This window comes from Bactrocera oleae, chromosome 2 (genome assembly GCF_042242935.1).
Source record: "Bactrocera oleae isolate idBacOlea1 chromosome 2, idBacOlea1, whole genome shotgun sequence".
NCBI lineage: Eukaryota > Metazoa > Arthropoda > Insecta > Diptera > Tephritidae > Bactrocera > Bactrocera oleae.
Genome location: NC_091536.1, coordinates 30600791 through 30626919, shown reverse-complemented (window position 1 = coordinate 30626919; position 26129 = coordinate 30600791). Strand labels below are relative to the sequence as shown.

The 26129-nt window shown below is 36.4% G+C and overlaps 1 protein-coding gene across 6 annotated transcripts in view; it reads right to left on the bottom strand.

Annotated features, from left to right (window-relative positions):
• The window catches only part of Kaz (E3 ubiquitin-protein transferase Katazuke), a 249580-nt gene that overhangs the window by 124709 nt on the left and 98742 nt on the right, over positions 1–26129 (bottom strand). For 4 of the 6 annotated variants that reach the window (XR_011397909.1, XM_070112926.1, XM_070112927.1 and 1 more), the window contains exons 4-5: positions 18780–18904; positions 18575–18717 (exon numbers count right to left, since the gene is read on the bottom strand). Coding sequence is in view for 4 of the 6 variants with exons in the window: in XM_070112926.1 (XP_069969027.1) it covers positions 18575–18717; positions 18780–18904 (268 nt within the window). In the remaining 2 variants the exon portion in view is untranslated. Of the gene's footprint in view, positions 1–8872; positions 9065–9120; positions 9194–17607; positions 17722–18574; positions 18718–18779; positions 18905–26129 lie in introns of those variants that run through there. The other 2 variants (XM_036359717.2, XR_011397910.1) reach the window with 2 other exon arrangements.

Below are 26129 nucleotides of genomic sequence, written 5' to 3'. Positions count from 1 at the left end.
TAGAGTACTACCCGATGATAGTTGCCAAAGTTGCATGGAGGAGGGCGAGGCGGAATCATCCCGGCACTTTCTCCTCCAATGCCCGGCTTTCGCTAGGCTGAGATTGAAATATCTCGGCAATCACACTTTTGGCGGACCTGAATACTTAGCCGAAATGGATATTGGCCGTCTTAACAAGTTTGTTGTAAGCACAAAGCGTTTCGTCGACTTGTAAGGGTGTTTTGATCCAGATTATAGGAGTTTTATAGGTATCACAACGGACCGGCGTCTTAAGCTGTTCAAGTGGGATCCTTCTTGGGATCGACCTCCTAACCTAACCTACACACACTTTCAATCAAATGTTTGTTCAATTGTTTTGTTTTGCCTTAGCTATCTCGTTCGTTAAAATCGGGGAATCCCCGTGACCCCACTCCGCTTGCGTCGCACGTATCGCATCTGGTTGCGTTCACAAACTCACTCATACTCATACAAACTCGGCGCCTTTACGGCTCAAAATAACTAGTAATTTTTCTCTGGTTCAAAATAACTGCCGCCGTTTGAACGTTGAGCTCGTAAGTAATGTAAACTAAAACCCTAAACGTAAAATGAAACCATAAACATGAATAATAATAAACATTAAATATTGAGAGACTTGTTCAATAAGCGTAATAGAGTTTTTGTTGTATACAAGGCCTATGTTGCGCCTATTGTACCTACTTACTTATCGATACTCCACTATAAAAAACACAATAACCGTTTCTGAAGCGGATTGTGACTGGCGATGAAAAATAGGTCACTTACGACGACATAGAGCGCAAACGGTCGTGGTCAAAGCTCGGGGAGCGGCCCAGACCAAGACCGGATTTACGGCCAGGAAGGTTTTGCTCTGTGTTTGGTGGGATTGGCAAGGAATCATCTACTACGAGCTGCTCCCCTATATCCAAACGCTCAATTCGGCTCTACTGCCAACAACTGGACCGCTTGAAGGCAGCACTCATCCAGAAGAGGCCATCTTTGATCAACAGAGGCCGAATTGTGTTCCATCAGGACAACGCCAGGCCACACACGTCTTTGGTGATGCGCCAGAAGCTCCGGGAGCTCGGATGGGAGGTCCTAACGCACCCACCTTATAGTCCATTTACCATCTTTTCCGGTCCATGGCGAACGCGCTTAATGGTGAGAAGTTGGCCTCAAGAGAGGCCTGTAAAAATTATCTCTCCGAGTTTTTTGCCAATAGGGACGCAGCCTTCTACGAGAGGGGTAAAATGAAGTTGGCATCTCGTTGGCAACAAGTTTACGAACAAAACGAACAAAGTTATCATCTTTTGAAAAATCAATAAAAAAAACCGAACGAACTTTTTACTTGATCTAATATTTTGATAGAAAAAATTAACAATGTTTTGGAAAACAACACCATCATCAAAATATCTGAATTAGTAATGGAAAAACTGAAGTTGAAAATGATTTAATACTTCAAATTAAATCCAAATTAGAGATAACAAAAGAAAAATTAATTAGCATAGCTTATGCCATCCATTGCGAAAAATCGAATGTAATAAATTCCTATATATTATCAAACAAAGAAATCGAAATGACGAAACAATGTCTAGAAAATGAAAATATACCATTTATTAACGTCGACGAGGCCTTAGAGTTCGCCGAAATTAAAATTGCTTCCAATAGCGACAGCATAGTTTATATAGTAAGTCTGCCCATAACCGAAAAAAAACGATTGTAGAGCCTTAGACTTTAGATCGATAAAGAGAATTAACAAATAAATTGTTAATTCTCTTTTTTTTCGAAAATTAAGACTTTATTGTGAAAAAATTGTTATACAATTAATGTTCAAATTATTGCCCATCGGAAGCTACGATGTTTGCCCATCTTTCTGGCAGTTTGTGGATCCCATCCCAAAAGAACTTCTCCGGCTTGGAGGTCAAGAAAGAATCGAGCCAATTTCTGATACCCTGTTTTGAAGTGAAACGTACTCCGGTGTGGGCATTCTGCATTGATCTGAACAAGTGATAATCGGAAGGTGCTATGTCTGGGTTATAAGGCGGGTGAGGTAGAACTTCCCACCCACAGTTTTCCAAATAATTTTTAACTGGCCTTGTAACATGTGGCCGAGCGTTGTCATGATGAAAAATTATTGATTCGTGTCTGGTCGCATATTCTGGTCGTGTTTCCGCGATGGCCTTTTTCAAACGAATCAATTGTTTTCGGTAGAGGGATCCATTGGTCGTGTGACCCGATTTCAATAGCTCATAATAGAGCACACCCTTGTGGTCCCACCAAATACATAGCATAACCTTGGCACCATGGATATTCGGCTTTGCCGTGGATGTCGATGGTTGGCCGGGCTTCACATACGATCTCTTGCGCTTTGGGTTATCATAATGAATCCATTTTTCATCGCCAGTGATAATCCGATGCAAAAATGACTTCTTTTGGTGGCGTTGAAGCAACCTTTCCGACATACAGAATCGACGTTCGACGTCTCTTGACTTTAATTCATAAGACACCCAATTTCCAAGCTTCTGGATGAATCCTAATGATTTTAATCGTCTGGAAACGGTTGCTTGATCTACTCCTAATACTTTTGCAAGTTCTTCTTAAACGTCCAGTAAAATACGATGGCTTTTGGTAGCACTTTTCTTTATGTTAAAATAATGAAGAAGAACTCCCCGCAAAAATACTTTATCTGGTACAAATGTCGACATTTTCAAATGAATGAAACAAATTGTTGTCCAAGCTAAAACAAATGACATCTATAGTGACAGTACCTTTGAAATGAATGTAGCCACAGATGAACACAGCGCGAATGTGAAAATAAAATTTTGGAAAAATTAACAATAAAATTGAAAATATAAAATTAAATGGGTCATATTTGATCAAATTTTGTAATACGATTACTAAGATAGGAAACAAAATGTATTTTTCAAAAGAAATAGCAGAAAATAAGCTATTGCCAGCAATATTACAACCAATGGCAAAGCATAGTAAAATAGAAGAAAATTATATCTACGTTACTATTATTGTAACATCTATATTGATTATAATGTCTGTAATCATAATTGTTCTAAGTAAACTTAAGCAAAAGAAACTTAAAATAAATAAAGAAAGAAACTCCAACAAGACTCTATAGAAATTGTGATAAAATATTTACCAAAGTTTTGCTCAACTCTATCGAACGAGGACGCTCAAATTCAAGGGCGGAGAAGTTAACACATAATATATTATCACAGTTACAATAATTAAAGCTTAATCAGATTCCGGGAATCTGCTCAGTAAATTCAACTCTTTAATATTTCATGCAAATAAAAGAGCTAAATCTGATTCGAGGCAAAGGTCGATCTTATCGCATCTACCTAAGCGCTCCTCATATGGGTCGTTTATGGGACTCATAAGCAATAAATACATTGCTTATTTCAAATGACGCCACTCTCTCGTAAGATCCCTCGATCCCTGCTATCAAGGTGGCGGTAGAAGTACTGCTTCGTGGTGCAGCCTCGTTTGTAGAAGTGAGCATCCACTCCGATAATGGGGCGGCAATACTAGCTATGAGCGCGCGAACCGTGCAATCAAAGCTAGTCAAGGAGTGTCTGTCCTCACTAGAGATAGCATCTGGCTATTTCAACATCAGGCTCGTTTGGGTGCCTGGTCACAGCCGAATCGCTGGAAACTGCAAAACCGATGAACTAGCCAGGGGGGCCTCGGAATGGGATCGAGTTGGATCTCCGTTAACGTCTTGCGTTCTAGCTTTGGATCAATGGACCTCGCGTGCACTCAGAAGACGCTGGTCGACGACCAACTCCTGTGCGAACGCGAGATCCTTCTGGCCAAGAGTAGAGCGCAGGAGGTCGGGGAAACTTCTCGCCCTGAGAAAAGTGCATATCGCCGCTATGGTAGGAGTTCTCACTGGACACTGTCCAATGGGCACTCATGTGGTACGGCTTAGAGTACTACCCGATGATAGTTGCCAAAGTTGCATGGAGGAGGGCGAGGCGGAATCATCCCGGCACTTTCTCCTCCAATGCCCGGCTTTCGCTAGGCTGAGATTGAAATATCTCGGCAATCACACTTTTGGCGGACCTGAATACTTAGCCGAAATGGATATTGGCCGTCTTAACAAGTTTGTTGTAAGCACAAAGCGTTTCGTCGACTTGTAAGGGTGTTTTGATCCAGATTATAGGAGTTTTATAGGTATCACAACGGACCGGCGTCTTAAGCTGTTCAAGTGGGATCCTTCTTGGGATCGACCTCCTAACCTAACCTACACACACTTTCAATCAAATGTTTGTTCAATTGTTTTGTTTTGCCTTAGCTATCTCGTTCGTTAAAATCGGGGAATCCCCGTGACCCCACTCCGCTTGCGTCGCACGTATCGCATCTGGTTGCGTTCACAAACTCACTCATACTCATACAAACTCGGCGCCTTTACGGCTCAAAATAACTAGTAATTTTTCTCTGGTTCAAAATAACTGCCGCCGTTTGAACGTTGAGCTCGTAAGTAATGTAAACTAAAACCCTAAACGTAAAATGAAACCATAAACATGAATAATAATAAACATTAAATATTGAGAGACTTGTTCAATAAGCGTAATAGAGTTTTTGTTGTATACAAGGCCTATGTTGCGCCTATTGTACCTACTTACTTATCGATACTCCACTATAAAAAACACAATAACCGTTTCTGAAGCGGATTGTGACTGGCGATGAAAAATAGGTCACTTACGACGACATAGAGCGCAAACGGTCGTGGTCAAAGCTCGGGGAGCGGCCCAGACCAAGACCGGATTTACGGCCAGGAAGGTTTTGCTCTGTGTTTGGTGGGATTGGCAAGGAATCATCTACTACGAGCTGCTCCCCTATATCCAAACGCTCAATTCGGCTCTACTGCCAACAACTGGACCGCTTGAAGGCAGCACTCATCCAGAAGAGGCCATCTTTGATCAACAGAGGCCGAATTGTGTTCCATCAGGACAACGCCAGGCCACACACGTCTTTGGTGATGCGCCAGAAGCTCCGGGAGCTCGGATGGGAGGTCCTAACGCACCCACCTTATAGTCCATTTACCATCTTTTCCGGTCCATGGCGAACGCGCTTAATGGTGAGAAGTTGGCCTCAAGAGAGGCCTGTAAAAATTATCTCTCCGAGTTTTTTGCCAATAGGGACGCAGCCTTCTACGAGAGGGGTAAAATGAAGTTGGCATCTCGTTGGCAACAAGTTTACGAACAAAACGAACAAAGTTATCATCTTTTGAAAAATCAATAAAAAAAACCGAACGAACTTTTTACTTGATCTAATATTTTGATAGAAAAAATTAACAATGTTTTGGAAAACAACACCATCATCAAAATATCTGAATTAGTAATGGAAAAACTGAAGTTGAAAATGATTTAATACTTCAAATTAAATCCAAATTAGAGATAACAAAAGAAAAATTAATTAGCATAGCTTATGCCATCCATTGCGAAAAATCGAATGTAATAAATTCCTATATATTATCAAACAAAGAAATCGAAATGACGAAACAATGTCTAGAAAATGAAAATATACCATTTATTAACGTCGACGAGGCCTTAGAGTTCGCCGAAATTAAAATTGCTTCCAATAGCGACAGCATAGTTTATATAGTAAGTCTGCCCATAACCGAAAAAAAACGATTGTAGAGCCTTAGACTTTAGATCGATAAAGAGAATTAACAAATAAATTGTTAATTCTCTTTTTTTTCGAAAATTAAGACTTTATTGTGAAAAAATTGTTATACAATTAATGTTCAAATTATTGCCCATCGGAAGCTACGATGTTTGCCCATCTTTCTGGCAGTTTGTGGATCCCATCCCAAAAGAACTTCTCCGGCTTGGAGGTCAAGAAAGAATCGAGCCAATTTCTGATACCCTGTTTTGAAGTGAAACGTACTCCGGTGTGGGCATTCTGCATTGATCTGAACAAGTGATAATCGGAAGGTGCTATGTCTGGGTTATAAGGCGGGTGAGGTAGAACTTCCCACCCACAGTTTTCCAAATAATTTTTAACTGGCCTTGTAACATGTGGCCGAGCGTTGTCATGATGAAAAATTATTGATTCGTGTCTGGTCTCATATTCTGGTCGTGTTTCCGCGATGGCCTTTTTCAAACGAATCAATTGTTTTCGGTAGAGGGATCCATTGGTCGTGTGACCCGATTTCAATAGCTCATAATAGAGCACACCCTTGTGGTCCCACCAAATACATAGCATAACCTTGGCACCATGGATATTCGGCTTTGCCGTGGATGTCGATGGTTGGCCGGGCTTCACATACGATCTCTTGCGCTTTGGGTTATCATAATGAATCCATTTTTCATCGCCAGTGATAATCCGATGCAAAAATGACTTCTTTTGGTGGCGTTGAAGCAACCTTTCCGACATACAGAATCGACGTTCGACGTCTCTTGACTTTAATTCATAAGACACCCAATTTCCAAGCTTCTGGATGAATCCTAATGATTTTAATCGTCTGGAAACGGTTGCTTGATCTACTCCTAATACTTTTGCAAGTTCTTCTTAAACGTCCAGTAAAATACGATGGCTTTTGGTAGCACTTTTCTTTATGTTAAAATAATGAAGAAGAACTCCCCGCAAAAATACTTTATCTGGTACAAATGTCGACATTTTCAAATGAATGAAACAAATTGTTGTCCAAGCTAAAACAAATGACATCTACAGTGACAGTACCTTTGAAATGAATGTAGCCACAGATGAACACAGCGCGAATGTGAAAATAAAATTTTGGAAAAATTAACAATAAAATTGAAAATATAAAATTAAATGGGTCATATTTGATCAAATTTTGTAATACGATTACTAAGATAGGAAACAAAATGTATTTTTCAAAAGAAATAGCAGAAAATAAGCTATTGCCAGCAATATTACAACCAATGGCAAAGCATAGTAAAATAGAAGAAAATTATATCTACGTTACTATTATTGTAACATCTATATTGATTATAATGTCTGTAATCATAATTGTTCTAAGTAAACTTAAGCAAAAGAAACTTAAAATAAATAAAGAAAGAAACTCCAACAAGACTCTATAGAAATTGTGATAAAATATTTACCAAAGTTTTGCTCAACTCTATCGAACGAGGACGCTCAAATTCAAGGGCGGAGAAGTTAACACATAATATATTATCACAGTTACAATAATTAAAGCTTAATCAGATTCCGGGAATCTGCTCAGTAAATTCAACTCTTTAATATTTCATGCAAATAAAAGAGCTAAATCTGATTCGAGGCAAAGGTCGATCTTATCGCATCTACCTAAGCGCTCCTCATATGGGTCGTTTATGGGACTCATAAGCAATAAATACATTGCTTATTTCAAATGACGCCACTCTCTCGTAAGATCCCTCGATCCCTGTTTTAACCCCAGAGGATGTTTTCAAAGGAGTACCCATTCTGGCCATATCTGAGCCTTAGTAAGTGGACAATAAAGAAATTAATAAACATAAAAAAGTTTGCAGATGTTTGACGAGACTTTTCCTCTTTTGTGACACACGCACATATGTCTCACATATTTTCAGACCTAATTCAGTTTTTACACGGTAGATTGGTTCCAGAAAAACCGTGTAAAAAATACATTGTTGGTATGTAAAAATAGGTGATTGGTTCCTTATCTTATTTTATAGAACAAGTATTAATCAGGGGTGTTGTGGAAATCAAGACGGATTTGCTTAGCTGTCAGAATTGCAAACCAATTCTGTTTTTCAATGGTGTCACAGAATCTGATTGGATTTGCGTCTTTTCGAACATATGCAAAACCAATATTCCAATCAGCTGTTTACTAATGTGACAAAATCTGCAAATGAATAAATTAGGAAGCGTTTTATAAATTTGAAATGCTGAATGAAGCCTACTAAAGTTTACAATAAGTTCCGCTATTTTAGCTTTTATTTTATTTGAAGTAAAAAAGCAACGAAAAAAATAAAAGGAATATATTAAAAGATCACAGTAATCCACTTGATGCACCATGGAAGTCGCATGTGAAATTTGGCTTGCATTTACTTGTATGTTTGTATACATGCTTACTTTACCGATTTATATCACATAATCGACTGAAAAAAGACGCATTTGGGTGTTAAATTATGTTTGTTACGTTTTGTAAATTCTCTTGCTTTTTTCCATTAACTCGATAATTATGACATTTTGTGTTTTATTCTTATGTTTTCCTCTATAGAAATAACGATAAATTAAATCGTAACAATAATATAAGTTATTTTCTTAACTTACATTTGAAATCTGTCAGCAAAAATCCTCTTGCTTTGTTTCTGATAACAAAACCGATAAAATTGGTTCCCGTGACACCCAAAACCGATACAATTTCTGTTTCGAACGTCAAACCAATAATATCTGAATTCATGACACCTACTACATTTTTTTATCGGTTTCAATTCTGATTCCAACAACTATCAGATTCCACAACACCCCTGAATGTTTATTTTATTAAATTACATATATAATGTTGCATTCTCGACATTTTCTTTTAGTGAAACATAAACATTTAACAAAATCAAAAAAATATAAATAATTAAATGAATACAAAATATGTTTTTGGCTTATCCTTTATCTTAAGCGTTAAAATTAATTTGAATGTACCGTTGGAAAAACAAATTTGCCAAGCATTTAAAAATTTGCTTGTATGCACGAAAAGGGAATTCTTCTAAGTTTGTGCTATTTACAATCGCTCTGACCAGTAAACTTGCTTGTATCCACAAAAAGGGAATTCCTCTAAATTTGTGATATGAATATATATCGCAAAAATTAAATCTGAAAATTGAATCGTGCTAAATGGAATAAAATCGTGCAAAAAAAATGTTTTTTTGTCAAACCGTGTTAAATAAAACCATGTAACGACCGTGTAAACCGAATTTTATACTTTTATTGTTAATGTTATCAAGATTTTAAATACACATTTTAAACTTGAAATTGAAACTGATTTAATTTTTTACATTACAAAAACCTTTTCAACTTTTGGGCTTGAAAATGTTGTATTTGTAATAGGACAAACCACAGCACCGTCTTCTCTAGTTATTTCGGGTACAGCCTAAAGTAAAAAAATCATTTATAACCAAACTTAGCTTTATTTTATGCTATATTTACCAACTGCCCAAATATTTGACCGTTTGGCAGCATCATTGGTAAGTTATGTTCATTCAAAGGAAGTCCAGTGACTCTAGAAATATCAAGTAAACAAGTAAAATATAAAAAATAAATAAAGTATATGTAAAACTGTAGTAAACGATTAAGTAGAAAGAAATTATTCTTTAGAAATTAGGAGGAAAACTTTATAATTTGTGTAAAAGGCCGCGGAAATGGAATGTGAACTTGAGCCAGATATTTGAGAATGTTAATAAAAATGTTCGTACAATTAATATTAAGCTGAAGTCAACGTAATACATTGTACAATATATTTAATTAATATTACCAATATATTTTATAAACAAATTAGTAGATTACAAAGTTGTTAGTTGAAAACATGTAATAATTAATAATATAAATGCTATCTTTTTTAATTATAAATATTTTTAATTTTAATTAAGTTACGTACTAATCAATATCTTTGGTTAACGTCTCCCTATCTAGTATATACAAGTAAGATAGTTTTACCACACGTGAGCATGCACCATATGATGGCCCATGAGGTAAACGTTTTTAAACTGTAAAAGCAAAGTGCTGGAGAGGAAGTAGTTTGTGAGGTATGTCCATAAAACCTATTTTGGAGTGGGGCCACGTCCACTTTGCTAAAAAAAGTTTTACCACATATGACCCTTTCTACTGTGATCTCCTGTTCTAAGTTATACAAGGTGTGTTCCAAAGTAAACAGGACTTTTAAAAAAAAAAGACAGAACAAATGGTTTTATCGGCAAAATCAATTAATTTTATTCAAAATAGTCTCCATCTGCTTTAATACAGGTTTTTGCACGGTCCAAAAGCATGTCGAACGGGGAGTGTGTCGGTGAATACGGGGAGTGGTTGATTGTTAAAATGTGATTTTTGGTCAAATAATCGGCCACAAGCGTCGGTCGATGAGACGGCGCATTATCGTGCAACAAACGCCAACTTCGATATTCGCGATATTCGGGCCGAATACGACGCACCAAACACTTCAAAACAAATTCTTTGTGGACAATACCCTTGGAATCATAAGAACAAATCAGCATTGTCTTCACTTTTGACTTCACCAGGCGCGATTTTTTGGGTTTCGGCTCATTTATGTCCTCATGACCACTTTGATAACGTTGAAACCACTCGTGCACTCTGCTACGGGATAGGCAATCATCGCCATAAACTTGTTTCATCAATTGAAACGTTTCGGTAAAAGTTTTACCAATTTTAAAACAAAATTTATGTTGGCTCTTTGATCGAAGCTCATTTTCGCACCGATGACAAAAACGTACTGACACTTAAAACGCAATAACTTCCCTTCCAATAGATGAAATGTCATGCAATTTTTACTGGAAGTCTATAAAGGATAGAAGATTCTAACGCACTAGTCGACATATAGATGACGCCACTAGAGTTTACTTTGTTACTTTTTTACTGTTTACTTTGGAACGCACCTTGTATGTTAATTTTTAACTTAGACATAGCACTTCAAAATTTTTAGCTTAACGGACGTTTGTAAGATTGTAATGGATTGGACAGACGCACGGGAGAAATGGCCAATTTGGCGGAAATTTAGCGAAATTTTAAATGTTTGAATCCCACCAAATTTCTTTGCTTTTTTTGACAACTAACAAACCAGTGGATTATTGGTTTTTCTTGTTTTATTTTGCTCCCCAAATTTGCCCTCCTATGAGCTTTCAAACTTAACATATGTCTAAGCAAATGCACTAATTATTTTCGCGCTCTTTTATAGTACAAATTTTGTTCACACAAAAATTATTACTTTTATAATTTTAATTGAAATTATAAATATGTATTAAATTAAAAGAATGTGTTTGTAATCTCAGCTTATATGTTTAGTGATTAATCGCGATTTTTTGCCGCTTTTTGGAATAAAGTGTTTTAGCATATGTAACCCAATTTTCTGCGGAATTAAAGTTGGGTGGATTCGACCGGATCGGCCATAGAGTTTGGTTTGATTTTTAATATGATCTATTGTGTATGTCAAGTAGAAAAATTAGCGGCAGATTTTAGCGATTTTTTGATTTTTTGCGTTTTTTAGATACAATATCAGTCTCGAAAGGCCCCTTTTTTTATTTGGCACAGTTGATCATATCAAAATCATGTGTTTTCTTATTTTATTGATACTTCAAAATTTTACAAAGAGCAATATCAAAAAATTCAAAAACAATTAACAAACTTTGCTAGTGAATTGGTGAATAAGTGGAAAACGAGTCACAGGATCATGGCATTGTTTGAGGTAAGATAGAGATATAAGGTAAGATAGAGATCTAATTTTTTCTGAAGCAGCCTCAATACTATGGCAAAATAGTCGGCCCTACTTCAACTTGGTTCTGCAGACCAATAAAAATAATTTTCGAAACAACACGGGTAGAAGTTGAAAATGTTAAGAGACAAATAGCACAAATTCTGCCAACAACATTGAATCATTTGCAATTAGAACATGAATTCCATTTGACAATGATAGACGGAGAAGTATTCAATGCCATAGCGGAGTCATCATATGGATTATCAAACCTACATGCTTGGATATGGTGTTTAGAGTGTATAATTTATATCGCCTACAGACTACCAATACAAAAAACTGGTAAGTTCGTGAAAAGAAATGTCTGAAGTAACAAAGAAAAAAATTCTACATGAACGGAGAAATCAAATGGATACCTTCGTGGACATTCTAATGACGGGTTCACGGAACACAAACAGCGGTAATACTGCCAAAAAGTTTTTTTAGCAGCCGACTTGGGCTTCTGTGGAAAGTGGCGTGCAAGTGGAATTAATTAACAGATTTAGCATAATTTTGCGCACAATGGTTTGTGGGTATGCAGTAAACGTAGAGGCTTTTCGCATACGAGTATATGCCTAAGAAACTGCAGAAATAGATAAAGTATTTGTTAATAATAATTAATAATTGTAATATAAAAAACGTTACACTAAAAATTTGTTATTTTTTTCGAAGGCGCCGCCAGATTGTCCTTTTTCCCACTGTTAGACAAACGGAATTCGATACATATGTCTTTATATATAAGCCTTTTAGGGGTTACAGACAACTTTTAGGTAAACAAAACTATTATAAAGGGTGATCCATTTCGAGATTCCTAACTATAAAAAAAAAACTCAGAACATTTAAGTTTAAGGGGAGCATTTATTATCATTCGAAAGAACATTCTTTGGCATTTATTTTTTGAAAATTATCTCTTTCAAATGTTGGCCGCGGCTACGTCTCAGATGATCCATCCGTTGAGTCCAATTTTCGATGACTCGTTCGAGCATTTCGACTGGTAACTGTTAATGTTTTGCTCCAAGGCAAGAATCGAAGCCGAAATTTTTTCTAAATAAATCCATTGATTGATGCGATGTGAGGGAAGTGGCGCCGTCTTGTTGAAACCAATTAATTCGAGTTATCAAATAGTAGGTCATCATGGCGCGATAACGATCGCCATTTATGGTTATGTTCTCACCATCATTTTTGAAGAAATATGGACCGATGATTCCACCGGCCCATAAACTACACCAAACCGTTGTTTTACTGGATGAAATGGCAGCTCTTGAATCTCTTCAGGTTGCTCTTCGTCCCAAATGCGGAATTTTTGATTGTTTACATACCAATTGAACCAGAAATAGGCCTCATCGCTGAACAAAATTTTGGCTCGAAAACGTCGGATCTTTTTGGAACTTTTCAAGAGCCCATAGAGCGCAGCGATGTCGCTTGAGAAGATCGAGCGGCTTTAGTTCTTACGCAAGCAGTATTTTGTACGCTTTTAATTTAAGATCTCGACGTAAAATGCGCCAAGTCGTTTCGTATGTGGACTCTCCACGGTCTTCGTGTACACTCTCAGCTACGTCTGTTATATTTTCTTCACTGCGTGCGGGATGTGATCTATTCGGTCGAATATTGTCCAATAATGAATGCTGGGTCTCAAGATGGGTGAGGTGTTCCGAATAGTACGATCAGTAGCCCGATTATGTTGACCAAACGTTAAGCGAAGCGCGCGAAACACACTCTTTGCAGAACCTGAATTTTCGTAATAAAGTTGAACAATTTGTAAACATTGTTCAGACTTAAGTCTTTCCATGATGAAATGACAAACTATACTGAACAAAAATAACATGACAGCTTGACACGACTCCGGTGTGATCTGTCAAAAAAAAGGCTATTGAAAAAAAGAATATCTACTTAGATCATCTGTAATTTTATGCAATATGTTGAGAGTATAAAAATATTGCGACTAAAATTTAAGATATAAACTATCCGATTCCTCAAGATTAATCAAACTGTGTACAGTGTGATTCAAATCGGTTCAGTAGTAGTATAAGAGTTCATCGCAGACAATCCACGAGACAAGTAGTTTTTATAACGCTTTTATTAGCTTTACCTTTATGTTTGTATATTTGTACGTATGTTTGAAACTTTTTTCAGTGGCACAAAAGACTCAACAGTTTAATAGGCACTGCAAAAAAAAATTCACGTAAAAATATGTAGCTGAAAGCATCAACTATCCATGCTATCATTTGAATAACAAATCTACTCAATCATATCTTTAAAGAACCACGTGTGGCTAAATAATAAATATGATTTAAAAAACTAAAAAACATGCTTTAAAGCATATTAAGCTAAAAAGTGAAAAATAAATATATCTACAAGTGGTATTTAATGTTCTCACAAAATATCACTAGAATTGAGCAATTCGGTAGTCAAACCAGCAGGTGCTTCTTTAGAAATCTCCGGCTACTAAAGTTCATGAACATTTTCGACATCTGCAGTGTCCATGTGGGTTATTACTACATACTTTGCCGGGTGTATCTTTTTAACTACACCATCACCCCATCATTCACATATTCAGCCGCAATATAATAATCTTTTCTAAAGATTCCTGCATTTCGCAAATTTACTTAAGAAATTTACTTTTAAGGAACCATTTATAAGCAATAAATTTCTAGTAAAAACATTCTTTACGGAATCGACCCGTGCACTGTGAGTTTTGCAAATAAATTATTTTATTCGACATAAAACTAAAGCTATTAAAGCGTTTATTTAACTTTAAAATAATATCTGGCATAAATATTATAGGAACACGGAGGATAGAAAAACTCGAATCGACGATAAATTGCTAGAAGCAACTAGACAGCGAATTCGTAGTAGCCAGAATGTTATAGTGATGAACTTTTGTTAAAGATCTACTACATAAGGGCTGCCGTATTGTGCAGCAAAGACAGTTCTAGTTAGAGTGCTGCCGTGTAAAGAGCAATTAAAATATAAGTAAGAAGTTGTAAATTCGGATAATGCGTACAAAGCGTTAAGTTGTTGCAATTAGAAATAAATATATTGTAAGTGTATAGCCATTAAATTGGGACTTTTATTTAACAATCCAGTAATTAGACTCAAGAGTGATTTACAAAGTAAACGATTTATCGAGAAATCGCAAAAGGAAAAAATTCGGTACCTGGGGACTCCGATGGAATTAAAAATTGTGTTATAAGAGAAGTAGGTGTGGTTGCTGTCCGATTTCGCACTGCAATAGAAGAATGTGAGAATAAGGCTATGTGACGAATTTTAAAAATTTTAAATCGGTCGAACAGGTCACGAGATATGGAGTTTCCCCTATATGTGGGTGGGGTTACGCCCATCTTCAAATTTAGACAGCGGCTCCTTAAACCCTCTTCTATGATTTCCGATGTTAAATTTTATGTTTCTTACGCACTTATTTACTGGTTTATCGCGCTTTAGTAGTTTTTAACAGAACCGTTATATGGGGACTGGGCGGGGTTATCATCCGATTTCATCCAGTTTTACGATGTCGGTAAGGGTTCTTAAGGGATTAATCCTGAGCGAATTTGTTTTAATAGCTTGAATTGTTCAGGAGATATCCCAAAGGTAATTCTTGCTACTGCGATCCTCTGTGCCAAATTAGAGTTTTATTTCTTTATTTAGTGCTTAGTTATGCCACTTTAAAGGTTTTAGTTTAATGGCGTTTTGTGGAGTTAGCGTTGGTCCCATTACTCCCATCTACGAATTCGTAATCGTCATCCTGATCATTTAAATATATATAACCTTATATATGTCTGGATTAGTTTTAGGTAATACAAACAACCGTTAGGTGAACAAAACTATTATACTCTGTAGCAACATGTTGCAAGAGTATAAAAATAAATAATAATTTATTTAGGAAGGAGCAATATTATATGCCATAAATGCAATATTATATGCCATAAATGCAATATTATATGCCATAAATGCAGTTTACCTTGTTACTTGTGTAAATTATACAAATATTAACAATATAATATGCGAAAATATCGATTGTAAAATTTGGAAATATTTAAAGAACAATCATGTTACTTATTTTGAAATTGTAGAATATATTGAAACAAAGAGTAAAATCAATATTTTGGGTGAACGAATAAAAGTTTTTAAAAATCACTAATATTTCTGGTACATATGTATTTCCATTGGATAATAATGTACATAATTTATAGTATTTTAAAATTGAAAAAATCCTATAAAATTTTTAAACAAAATAAAAATGTACCATTTTAAGAAATTTCATATAATACTATTTTGGATAAAATTCACAGTCTATCAAAAAATGATATTGAATCGAGAACGATTCAGCTTAGAGAGGGGGAGTTAAACGGCAGCCTCCATACACGGCATAGCAAACATACAAAATTTTATCTTTTGGATTTCTACAGTATTTCTGCTTACTTAGCATAATATTTTAATAAAGAAAGAGACATCTTCATTCTTTGTTTTGACAAATCAACATAATTGAAAATTATATAACTAAATTCATAAATATAAGTTATTTTACAAATAAAGACAGATTTTTAATCTCACTTGAACGGGAAACATTTCGAGTTTTATTTCGTTCGCGCGTTAGTAGATAGTAATATATTTTTTCCATACTCCGCCAAGGGAAGTTAATTTGCGATATGAGATACTTTAATTTTTATTTTGTGCAAAATAAATTGCATATCAAACATCCATACAACTTCAGCGTTTATATGCGCTGGAGAAATTTAAATAAGGAAGCATTTTCCATCACATAATGCGCTGGAGTTTCATTGTGTATGTTTTAAGGTTTTAATATTGAAGTTTTTATAAAACCGATTACTTTTAAATCCCTTTTTGTTAGAGAATTCGATCAGATAATATTTAGTTATTTATACCAACACTCATATGTCGTTTTTATATATCAAAATTAATTTTTTTTTTTGTTCATATAATGATTATTTATAAAATTTATATTTTATTATTGATTATTTATAAAATTAATCAAAATTAAAAATTATCGGTGAAGAAAGTTATAAAAATTCGAAAATAAAAAATCATCACTGAAATGCGGAAATCGTTAAAAAAGGAATAACATGACGTTTTTTGGTATGCCGATTCTAAGTGATTGAGTTTTTCATTAATAAGTCGCAACAATAATCATTATTTACGGTCCCAGCTATTATTATTTAACTAACCTTACTTAGAATTTTATCAAAGTTTCATGACAATTCATCAAATAGTTCTGAAGCTTAAAATGACATTACATCTACGAAATCGGAAGTTGTTCGGAAGTGTAACCAAGTCCTGCAAAGTGGCAGTACTACTAAGACTAACTATTATGCAACTGCTAAATAATTTTAGTTAAATAAGAACATATTACTTTTGAGATTTCCATAGATAAATAAATTAAAATTTAGTATTGTATTCCCAAGTTCCCAACATGATCCCAAGTTCAATTATTTCTTTATTTCTTTTGAAAATTTTAATATAAGCCTGGCATCTACTATTATCATGGCTTTATTTCAGGAATATAATATATCTTTCTATAATAAATGCACTTAAGTTGGCAAGTTTGTTAAGAGTAATAACAAATTATCTTTAAGGCAGTTATGTCGTGCCTTTTTGTACAGTATTGTATGTACAGATTGGTTGGTCTCACTAAGAAATAACACTACTAGCTACCTTTTTTCTCAAGTTGGTACACCTATCGTGCAAAGTTCCAAGACATTCTGTCAATTAATTTTTTGTTTACAAGCCATTTGAAGGTAACGTGTCAAAGTATTTTTTTAATACAGAAAAAATTTAATATCGCGCAGTGATTAGATTCTTTGTTTTGAAAGGCTTAAAAGCCTCACCTTCAAAACGCACCGTTGAATTTTGGGCTGGTGAATTTAAACGTGGTCGTACTAGGCTTGAAAACGATCCACGCGAAGGTCGACCAAAAACCGAGACCACACTAGAAATCATTAAGCAATTCCATAATATTGTATTATTAATGAAGATCCAAGTTTGACTAAGCGTGAAATTGCTGATGTCATAGGCATTTCAGACGAACGAGTACTTCATATTTTACATGGAAAAATACACATGAAAAAGCTGTGTCTCAGCAAAATTTGGAGCGTTTTAAGTAGAATAAAACCGATTTTTTGCAACGTTTATTAACTATGGATGAGACATGTATCTACTACCATGATCCTAAAGCTGGCTGTTTAGCTCCAAGGCAGGTGAAGTCACAACGATCAGCAAAGAAGGTTATGGCATCAGTTTTTTAGGATTCAAAAGGAATTTTGTTGATGAATTATCTGCAGAAAGGTAAAACAATCAACTCTGAATATTATTGCAGCATTATTGATCAGCTGGATGAAAAAATTCGGCATGGCATACAATTTTTGGAGGATCATTGGAATAAGTGTATTGAATTTAAGGTAGTAGTCTGGTAACTTGGGTTCAAAAAATCGGAATTTATTTTTTTTTTTTCGTTTAATTGGAAAGTACAATGACTTGAGAATATACTGTAAAAACACAGACAGAAATTCGAAATATTTCGGGAGTTATAACGAGTTTCCTAGAGCGCCTCGGAGTCCAACCTTTACGGTTGTTGAACTTTAAACGCGTTTTTCTCAAAATATTGTTTTTCTGGTCGGCCCGGGTCCTAGCTTTTTTTCTACTGAACCGATTGCTTTCGTCGGTACTAACGAGAATTTTTTTCACCCCTAACTTTTTATTTTATAACCCTTTCTTTGCTAAAATAAAAGGACTTTTTTTACGCCATTTTGTTATTTACCCTTGAAATTTAACTTTAGTACTTCCGACCAGAATGACATGTCTATAGATTGAGAATAATCAAGAATATTTCATTTCAGATAACATCTAGACCCAAAATCACCCACGTGCATTTTTTTTGAGGTTCCAACTTCTTAAACTATTAAATATTTTCAAATACATTTTTTTTTTATATATTCAATATGTAAATAAAAACACTCTTAATATTCAAGATAATTCATTTTTATTTTCCTATAAAAACCACCCCCCAAAGAAGTCATGAAAATAGGCATAAGTTACCAGACTACTACCTTTAGGGAGATTATGTTGAATAATTATTTTTATACCGGTAAATTTTCAACCAACCTGTATTTATACTCTTATGTGTTTTACCTGCAAATTAGGCGGCTCTGTACACAATGTGAATATGGCAAATTCCTAGCGATTTGATTGAAATCTTCTTGACAAACAGGGCAATGAGGATTTTTGCAGTTTGGAGAATAGCATTGTGGTGTTTTTAATGACGATAATCCAGCCTATAGAAAACAACAAAATCAAAAAAATTAATAAATTCATAAAATTTATTGTTCAGCCTCACTTGTATTGCAACACTAAGTAAAGATTGAGTTGATAATTGAAATAAACGGTAGTTTTCATTTCGAAAATTTAAAACAAGATCGTTCCAACGTCCTTCACTGAATAAGGTTTTGTATGGCTCGGTATCTGTAAATACAACAGGAGATGCGAATTAAAATTTGTGTATGTTAAGATATAATCTTATTTTCCTATGATATCATTTTTCTCGTTAAAAGCTTATTAATTTATAAGCTACCAAAAGATTGAGAAAAAAATAAGGAAAGACTAGAAATGTAAAGAAATTCAGATACTCTTGCGATTTTTGGGAATATAACGCAACTAAAACAAGTAAGGAAGGGCTAAGTTCGGATGTAACCGAACATTTTATACTCTCGCAAAGTCAAATGGTATACTCGTTTGCGATTTCTTTGTGGATTGTGATTTGCATAGTGGAAAGTAAAAGAATCAGATGGAATTGAAAATGGTGTTACATGGGAAGTAAGCATGGTTGTAGTCCGATTTCGCCCATTTTCGCACTATGACATAAAAACATGAAAAGAACGTTATGCACCGAATTTGGTTGAAATCGGTTAAGCAGATATCAAGATATGGGTTTTCACCTAAAAGTGGGCTGTGCCACGCCCACTGACTAATTTTGAACGCGGTTCCTATAAAGCCAATTTATACCATCTCAGAGATAAAACTTAATGACTCTGGCGTGTTTAGTGCTTGATTTATCGCGCTTTTAGCAGTTTTTAACAGTACCGTTATATGGGGAGTGGGCGGAGTTGCCACCCGATTTCAACTATTTTCACACCGTCAATAGAAGTGCTAAAAACATTTGCTTCTAGTGAATTTTGTTATTATAGCATTAGCGGTTTAGGAGATATGCACATTTAACCTATTAGAGGCGATACCACGCCCACTTTTTAAAATAAAGTTTTAACTGCAGATGCCCCTCCCTAATGTGATCCTGTGTACCAAATAACAGTCTTGTATCTTATTGCGGAGCTTAGTTATGGCAATTTATTTGTTTTTGATTAATGGCGTTTTGTGGGCGTGGCAGTGGTCCGATTACGCCCATCTGCAATACCAACCGTCTCACGGTACCAAGAAACATGTCTACCAAGTATCATAAAGATACCTCAATTTTTACTCAAGTTAGAGCTTGCACGGACGGACGGACGGACGGACGGACGGACAGACAGTCACCCGGATTTCAACTCGTCTCTTCATCCTGATCATTTATATATATATATAACCCTATATCTTACTCGATTAGTTTTAGGTGATACAAACAACCGTTAGGTGAACAAAACTATTATACTCTGTAGCAACAGGTTGCGAGAGTATAAAAAACGGATAAATTTTTGTGCAGAATTAAATTAATGTAGCATGGAATTGGGGTCGATTTCTCTTTTGGACATTTCTACATGACGGTTAAACTTAGCAACATTAGCGAGGAAGTCGTAACCTGATGTCGCCATGATTTGAAAATCAGCAAAAATAAACACAAAGTGATGCTACAAAGTGATGCTACTAAAGTCAGAAGCTATCTGACGTAATTTGAAGAATTGACAGAAAAACTTATCAAAATTAAAAAAAAAAAGTTATTGGTAATCGCTGACCAAACTATGATGCAAATGCTGAGTTTCTATATATCTTACATTCTGAAAATTTACGGCTTTCCAGTTTTGTCTCATCATAATACTCTACTGTTGTGTAAATATTCGTCATTCATTATTCGAAACAGTGCATGGATTGCAACTTGGTGTTTTATTATTTGATATTATACGTCAGATTCACTTAGTTTTATTTTTATATTTTACTTCAATTTAAATATTGCTGACAATTTATATTATCAAGAGACTAAATTTAAACCCCTATTACGGTTTCCAACTGAACTGCATTTCGGTTGAAGTTTTGAAATTCGATATCATTGATATCCACCTAATTCGACAAAAAAAAAATCGGCTGAAGTATTGTCGAACTTCAACTTTTTTGTTTACTATAAACTATAATAACTAATATATATATATATATATATAAATAAACTATAATAATTTTGTACAAATATATAAAAATAAAAACAAGATTACAACAAAAAAGGAAAATTTGTTGAGATCATTGAAAATTCTCAAGAGTTTTTGAGAAACGATAAAAAGTTATTGATAGGGGTGCGCGATAAAAGAAAACCTAATTGCCTGTGAAAATGATAATTATAATATAAACTCCGATAAAATAAATTAACGTCCGCATGGTTTTCCGTTTAAATTACAATTGATTTTTTTATTTTACGTACATTATAATTTAGCCTTAACCTTAATCTAACGGTAAGTATGTATTATAAAAGGGGTAAGTATAAGTATATTTCAACAGTTTCGTTAATTCATTGTAAAAGATTATTGTAATAGATAATGTGTTCTGTAATAAGTGTAATGAAGGTAAGCATTTTTACAGCATAAAACATTTATAATTCATTTCAATATTATTCAATTAATCTTAGTTTTTTCGGTTTATTTTGAACATATATTTTATTTTAGTTTCGAAAAGTTGCTTGACGCAACATCGGCCACCTTGACCGGATCATGATCCTTCAACATTGATGGGTAGTAGGGCGAGCTTGTGAATAGGACGCTTAATTGTGCCTGCCTTGGTTGCCACGCCTACCACTGTTGTTGTTGTTGTTGTAACGATTACCTAATCCCCGTTTGGGTGATAAAATCTAGATTCGTTGTCGTCGAGGTCATCTAACGGAAGGCCCAGGAAACGAGCTGTTTCGACGGGGTCGGACCATAGGGAGAGGGGTGTTAGATGAGTGGGGTTTGTTGGGCATGCAAAGAGGTGCTTAGTGTCATGCGGAGAGTCATTGCATGCAGGACATGTGTTTGGTATGTCAGGGTCTATTCTGGATAGGTAGGAGTTTAACCTGCTACAGTATCCAGAACGAAGTTGCGCGAGGATCACTCTAGATTCGCGAGGATTGATTTTCCTAGGAGGCGGCTCCGCTACAAGCAGGCGACTACAGGGGTGGTTTCTACGAAAACAACCTGGCAGAAACTGCTTGGAGAGGAGTTCGTTGTGTTCCTTAACCGGAAGCATACGGGCCTCACTATGTAGGTGTTCGATTGGAGACATCAAGAGGCATCCCGTGATAGTCTGGACTGCAGTGTTCTGACAGGTCTGAAGCTTTTTCTTCTACGTGTCACTGCATCCATTCGACCATATTGGGGCTGCATAATTTAGGACCGGCCGGCCGATTGCCTTGTATGTTGCCAACAACGTTTCTTTGTCTTTTTTTTCCAAGAGCTGCCGGCAAGCGACTTGAGGATTTTGTTGCGGCTCTATACTTTGGCAGTTATCGCGGTCGTATGAGGAGTGAAAGAGCACAGACTGTCCAAAGTGACGCCTAAAATTTTAGGGTTATTTACTGTCGGAATTTTTGTGCCATCGACTGAAATATTCAGGTCCAGTCTGTACTCCTTCGTCCAATTTGTGAAGATGGTCGCTGTGGATTTGGTGGGGGAGAGTGTTAGGTTCCTTGCAGAAAAGAAGCGAGAAAGATCGGAGAGGTAGCCGTTTACTTTTGAACACATGCCATCGATTCCATTGCCACTCGTACCTTGCCGTCTTGCTCTTCTACGGTTCCGACGACTCGTCCTAGTACCCACTGCTGCGGTGGTATGTTGTCTTCGTGAACGAGGACGAGATCGTCGGGCTGAAGGTTGCGCTTCGAAAACAACCATTTGTTGCGCTCCTGAACGTTCGTAAGGCACGTTTTGGACCATTGTCGCCAAAACTGTTGCTTGAGGCAGCAAACAAGTTGCCATCTCTCGCGGCAACGAATTGGGTGCGTTGCCACTTGTGCTGGTGTCTGGAGACTGGGGCAGAAACGCCTCCTTGAGTTCGCGAAGCTTGCGGTCCGCGCCGACGAAGTTGGTTGCGTTGTCGCGGTATATCGTCTGTGGCATCCCTCGGCGACCAATGAATATTTTCAGGGCGAAAAGTCAGAAACTAATTCTAAATGTACTGCTTTTGAAGTGAAGCAAACGAAAACTGCGATATACGTTTTCACGGGTGGTCGACCATGTATTTTTAATGTAGTATATATTGGACCACAAAAATCTACGCCACATATGAGAAAGGGTCGTAGCGCTCGAAGTCTTTCGACTGACAAATTTCCCATTATTTGGGTTTGCAGCTTCGGCTTGTAATGAAAAGTGTGTACAGTTTCTTACGGTTCTACTACATGCTTCTCTGGCATTAATCAGCCATATGCATTTTCGAAGAAGCGTGGCCCCAGCGTGGTGATGTCGAAAGTGCAGGAACCGTAAATAAGAGTTAATTTTTATTCAGTAATAAGGGGAATTTGGCATCGTATGGGAGGGGTGCATTTAATAGGCGACCTCCTACTCGGATTAATTTGAATGAAAGCGACATATCCGAGTACTCATGCAAAAACGGATTGAGTTTTTGCAAGTTTGCGTTTAGCGTGGTGCCATTAGTGAGTTTTTGGATTTCATTCGCAAATTCCGAATGTCGGACCACTTGAACAATTTTCAAAAACTCAAGATGTCAGATTCCTTCCCACAGTAGGCATTTTTGGTCGTCTGATCCATCGTATTAAGTATGCAACCACACGAAGCAATTTTTGATGAAAGGAGAAGTTTTCGATCAGGTCCATTATTGTGTTATCTTTCACCACTGCAGCTAGTGTTTCTTCGAATTTTTCTTCTTCTCTAATCCTTCGTCTTCTGGGGAGAGTTAGAAGTGAGTTTTAATTAGCCATAAAGCGGGGTCTTCCAGGAGGAACTGTGGACCGCCCAACCATATCGAATTATTCAATTCGTCTACGTTACAATCCCGAGAAACTTGATCCGCAAGATTTTTTTTTTTTGGCACAGTCAATTCTTCGGTTCGGAAACTCTATTTGCGACAAAGGTTTGTAATGTGGATGGGTGTGTTTTAACCCAATGCTAAACGATTTCAGAGTCTGTCGAAAAATTAATTTTCTCAAATCGTAGACTCAACAGCGGCGCTACTCCATAATTAGGCAAGAAGATGAGCTGCCGAGAGAAGTTGCTTGGTCTCCAGCGGAGCCACTCTCGACTTTGCAGTAAGCAGTATACATTTGACACCACTAGCAGATTGGCTCTTATTGAAGCGTCGGAGAAGCCATGTATTTGGCAGATAGCACTCGACTCAAGGTTTACGTACCGAGGAATGCTAATTGATGAGAGCTGCAGTAGGATATTTGCTTTGGTGACTTGTGGGGCTAATAATCCAAGAGGATGGAAAAGGCGAGCAGAGACTGACAATATGTTTCGTTTAGTGGCACGTAGATTATTAAAATTGGCATCTAAACCAAATCCTCTTTCGGCAACCAATGGATTCCTAGTGTTCGGTGTGATAGTCACTGTCGAAAAATGTAGGGTGGTTCATAAACCACTTCGTTAAGGTGAATCCAGCCGAGTTTTATACTTTAATTATTTCACTTCTTATAAGATCTAGAGACTCAAAATTTTCAGATCCTGTTAATAAGTCACCAACATAAAAGTCTCTTTTAATGGCCAATGAACCGAGTGGATACTTAGTTGTATTAGCATCGCTGAGCTTTTTTAAACACCGTGTTGCGAGAAATGGTGCAGGCGCAGTGCCGTAAGTGACGGTGTTCAGTCGAAAAATCTGAATTTGCTCTGAGGGATGCTCTCTCCACACAATAAGCTGGAAGTTTCTATCTTCTTCATGCATAATTATTTGGCAGTACATTTTAGTAATGTCTGCCGTTAAAGCGTACTTATGTAAGTGAAAACGACGAAGAGTTGAATATAAATCTTCTTGGATGGTTGGACCTACCATCAAAAGTTTTATTAATGAAATTTGAGAAGAGGTACGACTCGATGCATCAAAGACAACTCGTAATTTTGTTGTTGAGCTCTCTGGCCGCAAAACGCACTGATGCGGAATGAAATAGTGTAGCTCACTCGGGATCTTATTATTTGTTGGGCTCATGTGACCCAGTGCTTTATACTGATTCATGAAGTCCAGATACATTTTACGAATTTCTGGATCTTTCAATGCTCTCCTCTACAGGGCCTGAAACCGCCGCGGTTTCATAGGAGTGACCGAGTAATTTACGGTCACCTTTAAATAGCATTTTGACTTGAAGCCTACCTGAAGATGATACTTGAGTTGTATGAACAAAAAACTATTTACACTCTTTTTGTTCTGGTGTGAATTCGTTGCCATTTGTTTCTGAAGGAAGTTGCTCTAGAGCCCAAAACTTTAGGACTACTGAATTTATTGACGTTAAGTCTTCTTCAGCTTGGCATAATGTGATATTTACTTCGGAAGGACTGACTTACACTGCTGACGTATTTGCCAGACACAATCCATCCCAAAAGAGTTTTCTGTAGCGTTGGTGTCTTAGGACCAATTTGGCCAACAGCTAGCAGATCGAAAAAGGTTTCTGGTTTCATATCAATCTTTTGGGGTTTTTGGAATTCTGGATCCGCCAATTTAATATTGTGTGGAATTTTCCAGCCATTAACATTGATGTTATGGTCTGGATAATTTGCCGAAATACATCGCATAATCCAGAATTCTGCCGAAAATTCGAAACTATTTACCCGGGACTTAACAAACGCGTCTAATTTTGCCCAGACTTTCGTGTTGAAATTTCCAATTCCTCTAATATTTAACGTCCTGTTTTGACGTCAGCAATTTTTGGGCCAAATCCTCGGTCGTAAAGTTGACTTGTGATCCTGGATCCAACAAGGCTCTAGCGGGCAAATATTTTTCACAGATGGTCCTCAAGAGAATAACTGCTGTTGCCAACATTACATGATCTGGTACGCCCTGCACTTGGAGACCGTATGTCTCTTACGCAACAGTTTATGCATAAGGGTACTGATTTGACAAACTCAAATCTCTGTGCACAGAGAGAGTTTTGAAAGTGGGACATAGCTTTACAATCCTTCCACAATGGGAGCTTGTCATAATCCAGCTGTTCTTCCCACTTGGATCGGGTGATAGAGTCAACCTTTGTCATGACTATATGTATGATTATCGCATTTGTTATATGTTTCTTATCGCCGGACGATAGCAATGAGTCATAAACAGCTGACACTTTATCGATCAACGCGCGCAATGAAGGGCTGATGGCTTTGGGATAGTTGGCAGCTCGAAAAGTTTTGAAATTGTATTGAAAAATATCAAACATTTATTATCGTTAACTTTTTTGAAACTTGCCAATGCCTTCGGATAATTTTCATCCGACATTTGAAATGCCTTTACCGTTCCCAAAGCTTCTCCAGATAGACAATTAACCAAATGGTTAAACTTTTCAATATATGGGACATTTGGATCGTTT